The following is an 11,426-nucleotide window of genomic DNA, read 5'->3' as shown; positions in this document are numbered from 1 at the left end:
ATGTACATTGTATGTTATACTGGAGCTTGTGTTCACGAGAGGCATCGGATCATAACAATCAATAGAATACACTTCACATTGGCAATAGCTTGGGTTTCGGTCATTTACGTACAATATGCTTTAATAATGGGAGATTTAGATTTAATTTATCTTTTTTTTTTTCCTTTTTTTGTTAGTTTTTCCTATAAAATACGCTGCGGGAAACGGGCGCTTCCCTCGTCCCATCAGCTGCCGCAGGGGCTGGGGGTTGACGGGTGTGTGAAGCTCAAACTGATTGTCTCTCTCTTTCCCCTCTCCAGTGATCTCAATGTGTTTTTGCCCTTCCTCCTCCCTGTGAAGCCCACGGGGCCCTGGTGCCCAGTGTGGTGATGGCCACGCTGCCCCAGGCTTACCCAAGCAGCTCATCTGCATTCTTAAGCAACAGCTGCCGACACAACAGAACAAAATGCTTCAACCTCTGAAGTCTGAGGGTTGGATGGGTTTATGCTCTGTGACGGTTTTAGCTGTGCTAGAATTTAGCTGACACTTTGGGCAATGCCTGTGTCTCACCCCTTGCTAGTGCAGGATTGCCTCCCCGAGAGCTCTTTCCCAATGGTTTGTCCAATCTAGCTGTTTAGTTTGAGGAATAAAAGGGTAGTTGGGAGAGGGGCTGAGTTTTTTAAAGTCTTTCATGTTAGGGAAAAGAATGACAAAATCATGTTAAAATAATCACCAGCTTGGGCACGTTAAAATTCTGTATTATTTGCTTTGTTTCCCCCAAATCTTCCTCTCCTTCCTATAGATATTTTGGTATGGAAGATAGATGGAGCTAATCCAAGGGGCTGCTGAGTATGTTCCCCCTCTCCCCTTGTTTCGAAGGCAGGTTTGCTCACAGGGTGGTAGCCATTGCAAACAACAGCACAGGAACATGCAATCAGAGGGGTTGAGGCTTTTTGTGGAAAACAAGAGCAAAATAAATATGACTTTGTGTCTGATTTCCTTTTAAAAATTACGGTTTTAAAAGATGTCCTCTTTTTTTTTTTTCTTTCTTTCTTCTTTTTTTTCCCCATCCCAACTGAAGTCCATGATAGAAATCCAGCATGTCTGGCGTCCAGTGAGCCGGTTCCATCCTGGGAGGCTGCTTAGATCTCTTTACAATATTCACAGTAATGACAAAGAGAGAAAGGAAAGCCAGTTCCAAGCCTTTTCCTTCAGCTTCTGCCACCTTTTGCTTCCTGCTGGACCATGAAGTATCGAACAGGTGAGTTATTTTTCCTTATACCTGAGGGGGCAAAGTGCATTACAGGCACCACTACGTTTCTGCAGAAGACCCATCACTTGCAAGGTTTTAGTCCAGCATTAAGAGTTAAACCACATGGGAGCAAAGATCCCCTTTGTCATCCCTACATTCTCCTCTTGGCAGAACATTTTCTTACTTGGTGTCGTCTTAGGCAAAGCCCCATGTTCTTTAATCTCTGGGTGGGTCTCTTGGTCATCGGGTTTTATCCCATGGCTGTAACCATGCTGGATGGGTGTGGATGTCCAAATGAGATGCTGGAAGATGGGTGGATGGGGGTAGGTGTTGGAAGGATGTGTCCAGAGTGGCTGAAAGGTGGCAAATGCCCCATGGGAGCCATGTGACTAGCAAGGGCAGCAGCGCTGAAGGGAGAGGATTTCTCCTGCATGCACTTGGACAGTTCCTCAAAACACTCGGAGCCTTTCTTGCTTTTCTTTGATTTGTTGGACATTTTCCTATTCCTGGTCTGAATTCCTTCCTTCTTCATGGTCAGAGGCCTGTTCACCTGCAAGAAAGGAGAAAATCAGGCTCATGCAGACAAAATGACCTTACTGTGCAAAAATGAAAACATTTGGACAGCCCCAGTGTGTTTTTCCTGGATGGAGACCTTTTTTCTGGCCAAAACAAAAAAAGGTGTTTCTTTCTGCAGAACTTGTTTATATTGATTTGTATGAGTTGTTTAATAAAACCATACACACAAAAACCCCCTAGACATGAAAAACAAATGGAAGTGCATTTGGCAGCCGACAGCTCTTTCCCGTAGGCTTACCCTCAGTCCTCATTCGTTTCCTAATAGAAGAGATCCAACTCAGAGGCACACTTTGACCCAAATTCAGTCCTAAAACATGAGCGATCTTGTACCACTAACCTCTATTACAGTTTAAATAATGCTCCAACATGTCAAGTGATTCCTGCTTAGGATTAATTTCTTTAATCATATACATATTAAAACAAAGCCCTAGATTTAATTATTTAAAGAAAAAAATTCACAAGGAAGACATCCCATCAGGATTAATTTTTCCTCAGAGCCCATTCCAAGTGACCTCTGTGTTTCTGGAGGGAAGCAGCACACAAACCACGCTTAGTTAAAACCAAGTGTGGTAGCTCTGTTTTGCCCAAGCGTTAGAAGCCAAGCTAATACATTGTAATGTCACTGAACTTAGCATCACTGCGCTGACAAAGAACGGCTGTCACTTCCCAGGGGAACCTTAGAGACGGGGGAAGGAATAAAACAACAACACAAACCCTGAAACCAATAAAAGCCTGGTGTACACCACGCAGTTAAGACATCAATCCCGGCTGGGCAAGCAGCAACACATGAGATGAGTAAATACTCACATTGTGCAATTTATAGTAGAGTCCACAGGCATTACAAACTGGGTCCCCGTTTGCGTTACGTCGCCATAAGGTTGTGGTGGTTGTCTGACAGTTGGCACAACAAGTCCCTGCTCTCCTGGCCGCTGACTAACCGAAAGAAAAAGAACATTAAAATGTGTTGGCAGGAGGAGGGAGATCCTCACACATCACAAAGGTCAGGTTGGACTGGGTGTTTGGGTTGGGTAGAATGAGTTACTATGATTTTACACAGCGTCAAGGCTGAAGGAAAGCTCCTTCAGTTTTACAGTTAGGGTTTTGTTTAAATCCAGGTAGTCTCAGATGCAGACAGCAGCCTCCAGCCCCATGGCACCGTGCATGCAGGGGAAGTAAGGACAGAAACAATGCATCTCTAACGGCACAAAAATTGCAGAAGGGCAACATCACTTCATGAGTCCAGGTTTTCCCTTTGCAAGATTCTAGATTTTGTCCTGAAAATCTATTTGCCTTTTCTTTTTAAACAACCAATTCAGTTTGTGCCAGCGTCGGGGCTGGGTTTGAAAAGAGGGGAATGATCTTAAAGAATGTGATTTTTACCCCTGCTGTCCCTTTAAAGATGGACACAAAAGAAAACCAACCGCATTGCTTAACTGGGTGCAGTATTTATCAGAGCCATCACTGAAAATTCAGTTTCCATTTACAAGTGAAAGGGGGAAAACAAAACCGGCTCCAACTTTCTTTAAATATTTAGCAAACCAAATTTCATGCCTTGCAGCAATGATTGCGCTGACCCGGCTGCCGCCCCTGTCCCTACTCAGTGCCTTGCCTGACAGGCCCTCAAACAACTGTCTTCAAGGGGAAAAAAACAGAGCAAAACTCCACCACCCTTTCCTAAAAGTATTGTTGTGCTGAAACCAAGGTGGGGGAGAAGAGAAATGCCCAAACATTCCCCCACCTCCCCAGACAAGAGCAGGAAAAGTAAAACAGCAGGCAGCAGTAATCCCTGGATGGGCCCTTGTCTGCCAGACCCCGCAATAATGTGCTCTTTGTGCGTGCACGGCATCGATGGAGCGCTCCGGACGGGCTAATTGCACCCCATGTTTTGGGAATTAGTTTTGTATTAGGATGCTTCGGCTCTGCCTCTGGAAGCACTAAAATTCAGGCAAGTTTTGTGCAATGCTGAGGACTCGGTGTGTGTTTAACACAGCAGAGACTACTTTCTAACGTGGATCAATCCTGGTGGTTTCCCTGGGGCTCTGCTCCCTGGATGTTTTTGCCGTTAGCCATGGGGTGAAGAAGCAGCAGCGTTACAGGGCCAGGAGCAGTCCTGGAGTGATGGGTTTCTCACACGAGGACTGTGTGCACTTCCCCGCTGCTGGTACCGTGCAAAGGCCAGACTGACCAGGCTCACGTAAGAGTGCCGGGTTCTGTTCTTACTTGTTCCTGATTTACTCCAATGCCCTCTAAATTCCTCAACGCTGGTGGACGGCTCAGTAGCTTAAGGCAAGAATCAGGCCCTTGGAGACTCATGTACTTGAGTCCCTTACTCGCCCATGAGAACAGGCCAAAGGCAGAAAGAGGGGGTACCCCCCACTGCCTCTGCACTCAGGCAACCCAAACACAATTAATGCCAGACGTCCAAACCCTGACATTATGAACATGATCTCTTTGCCATTGCACGTCAGATGAACAAATCCCCAAAGATGGCCATCCCCTCTCCCCCGCAAACAAGCAAACTCCAGTGGAAAAAGGGGCAATAAACAAAGCTGTAAATCAGTTACAACAAAACAAAACATTAAAACAAACTACGCTGAGAGAAAACCTCCCGAGTGCCCCCCAGACCCTGGGCACTGAGCTGAGTGTAAGCCCCCAACGTATTGGAAGGTGGAGATCTGTGTTTGCATATTTGAGATGGCTTCACTGATACTCAACTGCGCTGCTTAACTCTATGGCCTGTCCCATTCAGGCTGGAAAGCACTTGAGCCTGAGAGACGATAATGTTACACTGTTGTCTTAACATTTTTCTATGTGTCAGTCACTTTAGAAGCCAGTCATTAAGGAGCTTGCATAGTTGAAATTCTGACTCACAACAGAAATCTTCAGTATCCCGTCCCAGCCTTAGAGCAACAATGCCAATGTTCAGCTCTCCAAACCTCATTGAAACGTGCCCACGAATAGCTGAGAGACTTGGGCACCATAAATCACAAAGCTCCAACAAATATATTTATTATTCTTAGCATTTTAAGCATTATTTGCGGAGTGGAGTGTATTAGAAATTTCAAAACAGCAAGCATGACTGGCAAGGCTCGCCTATAGAAACTCTCTAAAGCTTTTAGAGTCAGGAAACAGATACACAAAGTTTCCTTATCTTTACCGTGCAGATATCCGGATAGGAAACTACTACCAGGAGCTTAGAAAGGACTTTTTTTTTTTAAATCACTCAAATGAAAATACAAAGTGTAGGTGACTCCATGGAAAAATAATGGGATTTTTTTTTTTAAACAGTAGGGGATTGTCTGGGGAGGGAACTAATATTAATATTGCCAGAGAATATAAGAGTGAAAATTACTTCATGGCCTTTATACAAATAATTATTAAGTAGGAGCAGTAGCTTTGACTCATCTGATTTGTTTTGGTTTTTTGGAGCTGGAACCCTTTTTGTTTAGTAGCTGGTGGAGGACATTGCGCTGATAACCCTTTCGCTCCCGGTGCGTGCCCAAAGCTCCCAGGAGGCCAAATAAATGAGGAATTAAATTAAAAGCTGTCATCCCAGGATGACCGGGGAGCCGGATACACGATACCCCCTGTGGATTGGGAGCGGCAGGGAGGCTATGGGGGGCTGCTGGGGCAGCACTGCCCCAGGCTCCGTGTGACCCCGGTGTGCCGGACCCCATGTACTGGACCCCTTGTACCACAGGGCTCGGCTCCGGGCAGGGGCTGAGACATGTTTGAGTTTGAATTGTGCCTGTGTGTGTGGTCCCCTTGCCTAATTGATCCCGAAACCCAGGAGAAACAGAGCCACCTACCAGCCTTCGCTTGGGTTTAATGAGAGGTCGGTTTTGACCGTTCATTTTGTGGTAGAGCCCGCAAGCGTTACACAGGTAATGCCCGGTGCCGTCTCTTCTCCAGAGAGGGGTAGCAGTTGCTCCACAGTTCACACACTCTCTGCCTTCTAAATGGAAACACGAAGAAACCGGATTTCTTTCTTTAAAAACAAATTCACAAAAGCTTTTTGCATTGTCCTGTAGGCATTTCCCGGGAGTCAAACAGCATGTTAGTTCAAGCACAATCAGACAGCAGTGACATCTACAGCACATGCAGCAAGGAGCTCAGCTCCGAGAACACCCGGACTCCAGCACGGATTTTATGTCACGATCAGAAGTGGGCAACGCTCTCTGCCAGGTGTGGAATAACACTGAGTTGTGTCCGGTGGAAGTTACCATCCCAATGCTGGGCATCACTGCCCTGCCCTACCGCTGCGCTCCAGTGTTAGATCCTGCATTCTCCAAGCACTAACACACACACCTGCAGACACGCAGCATGTGAAAGAGAGAAGCAGGGGGAGAGGTTTTGTAGAATTAAATCCAAGCAAAAAAAGACCTCCTGCCCTGTGCTTTCCTTTTTGTTGCTAATGCTACGGGAGGAGAAAGTGAAGCCGAGCAGACTGGGAATGGATACAGAATGCCAAAGGCTCCGTTGTGATTTTCTGCTCTAAAGGCAGAAAAACGTTGTTAATGCCGAGCTCTGAGAAAGCCCAGCTTTAGCGAGCACTCTGGAAATCACTGTAAAAAACAGGCTTGGAGTTCTCTGCTTCAGCAATTTTTCAACACCACCGTTTGGGTTTGGAAGGGAGCAGTTTACCTTATACTGCTTCGTTATTAGTTTTAGTGGGGAGCATGGCATTGCAGCAGGGCTGTATTAAACCCAGCATGTACCTCCTAGATATGTGTGTTCCTGCCTCAGAAAGCTCTCTGCTGAAAGTTCATTTGCCTCTGACGGTTCGAGGGCAGGTCTGCTTAATATAGAAATCTCTCTTAATATAGTTTATGCAAATCCTACAGTATTTAACTGGAGAGGAAATTCTTCTAGCTAATAAGTGGAGCAGGCCATGCCGAGTTCAGCGGGGTTTGTGTCTTCTTTAATCTAGGGAGTGGGTGGCTTTTAAACAACACAGTCCAGAGTGAAAAATGAGGGGAGCTCTGCGGCGCTGCGCTCGGAGCTTTTGTCCCTCCTAGGGCAGGAAGCTGCAGGAGTCGGCGTGTCGTGAGGCTTAGTTCTCCTACAAAAACACGGAGTGGTCACGAACTTTCCCCAGCTCCTTGCACGGGGGCTCCCGCACGGCCAAAGAAAATCCCACTACCCAAAACCCATTAAACAAACAAGGAAAATAGGTGCTCACTTCCTCCGTCCAGCACAGTCATCGGCAGCTTCAGGACAAAATCTAGAGCTGCTCAAGTCCCTTTACCTTCGGAGTTCTGGCTCTTCACTGTTTCCAGGCTCTGGCTGTAAACTGCCTTCGCTTTTTACTCTCTGCACTACTAAAATGTACCTATTTATGATATAAATATATACACATAGTGGCTACTATGTACCTAAAAATAAATATACATACATAGTGGCCATTATGTGTGTATATATATATAAAAATAAATATATATGCATAGTAGCAACTGCATTTAAATAATAGGAGATGGTATTTTTCCTCTCGGAGGAGCCATTTGAAGCAGAGCTGAGGAGCTCGTGCAAGAGCTGCTATTTTTGTTGTAAAATTCGGAAGAGTTCACATTTCTGAATTATTGTCTGCTTTAAAAATAAATCCATGTAGTGTCTTCGTAAGCATATATGTGCAATGATACGCAAGAATATACACACAAAGCTTATGTAGCCCTTTTCTTTTAAGGGCTATCTGAATCCAGCCCCGATGTTCGGCCGTGCATCTCCTTCCCTTGCCGAGGATGTTAAAAGGGAGGTGAGTGGAATTACACCGATTATTTGAATTAATCTGTCCAGTTGCACATTTAGTGGGATTGCAGAGGGGGATTAAAACTTTGCCCATCACCTAATTTGCTGGTTTAGGTCTGAAGAAATGCAAGGAGGGGTTGTGAGATGGGAAAGTCGTTTGGAAGCACAGATAAGGCTGGTTCAGAGGGGAAAAGAAATAAGGGTATTTTCTAGTTAAAGTTGTGCTGGGGAAGGGGAGCGCTGACCGACACCTCCGTCCTTGCGCTGGTATGTAAACTACATTTGAACTTTTGCTCCTGTAAAACGTGAAGGGAATCAGGCCCCGGGCGATGGGGAGCGGCCTGGCCGGGGCGGTTTCGCTTTCGCCCTGCATTGGGCCGGCTTAGCGCTGATGAGGAGCCGTGGAAGTGACTGCGGGAGGAAGATCCCTGGCCCACAGTCCCCACGCGTGGCCAGCACGGGGGTCTGACCGGCCGAGGGGGACCGAGGTCAGCTTTGCTCTGAGGGGAAGCATACATTTAAGCTACTAATCCCTCCTTGCCGCAGTGCATCTGCCGGCTCTCACTGCACCGGTCCCCACATCCCCTCCGAGCATGCCGGGGCTCAGCGGCCGCTGTGGGTGCATTGGCACCCACGGGAGCCTGGAACAAGCTCTATCTCTTCGCTTAAAAAACTCCAGAAAAGGGGGAGCAAGCTGCCACCTGCCCCTCTGTCCCCAGGCACAAGCACCCCACATCAAACCCCAGCACTTACCCGAACAGGACCTGGCCTTGCTCCGTGGCTTGGGAGTGAAGCTGGATGCAGGGCCCCCCAGGAAGCTGCCAGGGTGGAAGAGGCTGCTGCTGTAGTCGTGTGCGGCTGGCACATAGGAGGGGTATGTGGGGATGGGGTGGTGGGTTGAGGGTTGGGCCCCCATGCTGGCAAGGCTGCTCCTCAGCGGACTGGCACTCTCCATCTTCATCCCCTCCGACAGCGAGACTTGGTACTTGATGCTGTCTTTGTCCTCCTGCCTGGCCCCAGCAGAGGAGGATGGGGAAGCAGCGCTGGTGGAGTTGGGGTCCGGGGACACTTCCTTGGGAGGGGTCGGGGGGAAACCGAAGAGGTGGGAGCCGGAGTGCGAGGCCGGGGTGAGCGAAGAGGCAGAGGCGGTGCTGGACGTGCTGCTACCCGGGTACACCGAGATGGCCCCGGGTGCTCCGGCCGCCGAGGGGTGCAGGGGGGTCTTGGTGAAGGGGTTGACGGTCCAGGGGTTGTGGTGATGGGCGGACAGTGCCGCCTTGCTGCTGTCCAGCCAAGGAATCCCGGGGCTGTGGAGAAGGTGAGGCCGGCACATCTGACTCCCGGTCAGGCGGGCTGTAGGGACACAAGAGTGATCGGTATCAGCGCGGGGCCGCTCGGCAGGGGAAGGCCCCAGTCCCTCGGCAGCAGCTCGGCCTGCGGGGACTGGAGAGGGCCCGGAGAACCGCAGCCGGGCTGGCACAAAGGCCCCTTCGCCCGATCCCTTCCGAGGGGGACACCGTCTAGCCCAGCGAGGGCGTGCGGTGGGCACAGGAGGGAATCAGGCACCCGGGACAGGGGTTAAATCTCCCCTTTCCTCCCACCCCACCCCGCCCGGGGGTAAGCAGCAAACCCCTTTCTGCTCCATCTTCCAAGCTGCTGCAACGCGCTGTCTTCGGCTCCTAAAACCTCCCCCAGATAAAACCCATCGCCGATTTGAACCGGTTTGTATTTTGCATCCGGGAAGTAGCCGTGTCTGAGAAGTTTTAGCCTGTGCGCACACTATTTCCCCTTCCTTTCTAACCTCCCCCCTTTCTTTCCCTCCCCTCCGCCAGTACTCGGTTATCTCTAGGGTTAAAATCCAGACGTGCCTCCCTTTCTATCCTGTTTTCTCAGGTCTCCTTCCCCCCCTGCTCGGAAACACCGGAGGGTCCCCCCAGTCATCACTGCTCGCCTCCAGCCCGGGCCGCGGGTGCCGGTTTACCGTGTGCCTGGCTGTAGGAGACCCTGGCCCTGGCATGGGCGGAATTGGCGTAGTAGGGATTGCCTTGAGAGTCCAGGTGGTTGAAGAAGACATCGACTTCATCCGGAGGTAGGAGCTGCGCTGGTTCCATGTAATTGTGAGCAAGTCCGGGGTGGTGGCTCTCGGGATGCTGTCCGTTGAGCACGGCGTGGTGGGCCATCCAGCGAGGCTGATCTGTGGCCACCTCCATGGCCTCGGGCCTCCCCTCCCACCCAGCCCCGGAGCAGGAGCGGGCCGGTGCTGCTCGGGGAGGGGGGGTTAGGGGGTGGGGGTTGGCGCTGCTGGTGAGATTTAGGAGATAGAGTGGCTTTTCTTAAGGAGAAGATGGCCGGGCGGCTGGCGTGGGTCCTGGGAAGGGTTGGGGGAGCCCCCCGGAGTCACCGTGTCTCTCTGTCCAGGCGGGCGGCGGCAGGTCCGGGCAGCACCTGTAGGGACAGACGGACGGGTGAGGGGCTCGGGAGCGCTGCACCGGGCGGTACATGGATGGGGAGGGAGAAGCAGAGCCCCTCCCCCCCTTCCAAAAATGTCCTCTCCCCCAAAGTCTTCTCCTTGCGCCCTCCCTGCTCATTGCCCCACAGAATAAACAGAGATCCCATTTCAAACTCTTTACCCGAAAAAAAAAAAAGAAAGAAAAGGAAAAAGCAAAAAGCTTCCTTTCCCCCCGCTCCCCGCTCTCCCTACAAACGTCAACAGGAGTTTTCCCAGCTGGCTTCAAAAGCGGGGTGAAAAAGGAAGAACGGCAGATCCAATACAGAGTAGTGCCAGCAAGAACTAGGACTGACACAAAAGGAAAAGGAGGGGGAGAAAGAAGGGGGGAGAAGGCGAAGGGGAGGGAGGAGAAGGGTGTTTAGTGAAAGCAGCGAGTGCGCCCTGGCAGCGGCCCCCCCCGCGCCCCGCACTTACCGGCTGGCGGTGGGAGCCGGCCTGGAGACCGCGAACACGGCGGAGAGGGGAGGAAGGAGGGGGGCAAAAATGGGGAGGGAATTAAAAATAAGAGAAGCCCCGAGCGCGGGGGGAGCGGAGCTGCAGGGTGTTACTCAGATGGCAAAGCCGCTGCTCTGGCCGGCGCGGTCCCATCCCCGCGCATCCTATATGAGCGCTGGCGCCAGCTGGCCGCGGCGCCGCAGACGGGCCGGGGCGCGCAGGGCCGGCGGGGCGGCCGGGACAGCCAATCCCGGCAGCCGATCCCGCAGATCCCGCCGCCCCACACCGCCCCCAGCCGCACCCCCGGCCCGAACGGAGCCGGCCTGGGGAGGGGGGGAGCAGCGCGGACCCCCCTCCTCCTTCTCCTGCCCCCCCGCAGCATCCTCCGGCAGCGCCGAGGGGGCTTTCCCTGCCTGGGCGCTGCACGCCCCTGCGGGGCGGGGACGGAGAAATGGGGGGGGTCCCGCCGGGGTGTGCGGGGATGCGGAGGGGCATGGGCCCACGCTTTGGTGCGGTGGGACCGGAGCGGGTGATGGGGCCGGCTCCGCCGGGTGCCGTCCCCGATCGTGGCTCCCAGCGCCGCCGCCGGGATGCCCGGGGCTAGGGGGGTGGAAGTCGGCACCAGGGAGATGAATACGTTAAAATTCCCTTAAAGCAGGCACAGCAGCGCGCAGCCGGGAGCGGGGCTAACCCCAGCGTGGCTGTTCACATCGTGTTAGTTTGAAATAACTGTCCGAACAGGGAAATAAATAAATTTAAACCAAATAATTGCGCTGCTCCGCAGAGCCCGGCAGGGTGAAAAGAGAGAGCGGGGCCCCGCCGGGCAGGCGGCAGATAAGGGACGGGTCCTGCCCGGCTCCCGGGGCGGCAGTGTTGGGGCCGGGCCTGGCTGGGGCTCGCTGGAGGCTGCGGCAGCGGGGAGCCGAGCCG

At 51.6% G+C, this 11,426-nt stretch overlaps 1 protein-coding gene across 2 annotated transcripts; it reads right to left on the bottom strand.

Annotated features, from left to right (window-relative positions):
* Positions 1 to 358: 358 nt before the first annotated feature.
* GATA2 (GATA binding protein 2) lies at positions 359 to 10,884 on the bottom strand. 2 transcript variants are annotated; one of them, XM_061357131.1, is made up of 6 exons: positions 10,476 to 10,884; positions 9,534 to 9,997; positions 8,306 to 8,905; positions 5,617 to 5,762; positions 2,615 to 2,740; positions 359 to 1,781 (listed from the first exon to the last, which is right to left on the bottom strand). In XM_061357131.1, exons 2-6 carry the CDS (start codon positions 9,760 to 9,762, stop codon positions 1,482 to 1,484), a joined length of 1,401 nt encoding a protein of 466 aa, XP_061213115.1. In that variant the 5' UTR covers positions 9,763 to 9,997; positions 10,476 to 10,884; the 3' UTR covers positions 359 to 1,481. The 2 variants fall into 2 exon arrangements, with proteins under 2 accessions (XP_061213115.1, XP_061213116.1); XM_061357132.1 differs by lacking the exons at positions 9,534 to 9,997; positions 10,476 to 10,884 and adding an exon at positions 9,183 to 9,312.
* Between the last annotated feature and the right edge of the window lie 542 nt (positions 10,885 to 11,426).

This window comes from Neopsephotus bourkii, unplaced genomic scaffold (assembly GCF_033783945.1).
Source record: "Neopsephotus bourkii isolate Nb327-2 ecotype Australia unplaced genomic scaffold, CSIRO-AGI_Nbou_v1 NB_887, whole genome shotgun sequence".
In the NCBI taxonomy this organism is placed as follows: Eukaryota; Metazoa; Chordata; class Aves; order Psittaciformes; family Psittacidae; genus Neopsephotus; species Neopsephotus bourkii.
Note: the sequence above shows the minus strand (reverse complement) of the source record. Positions and strands in the feature narration are given on the sequence as shown.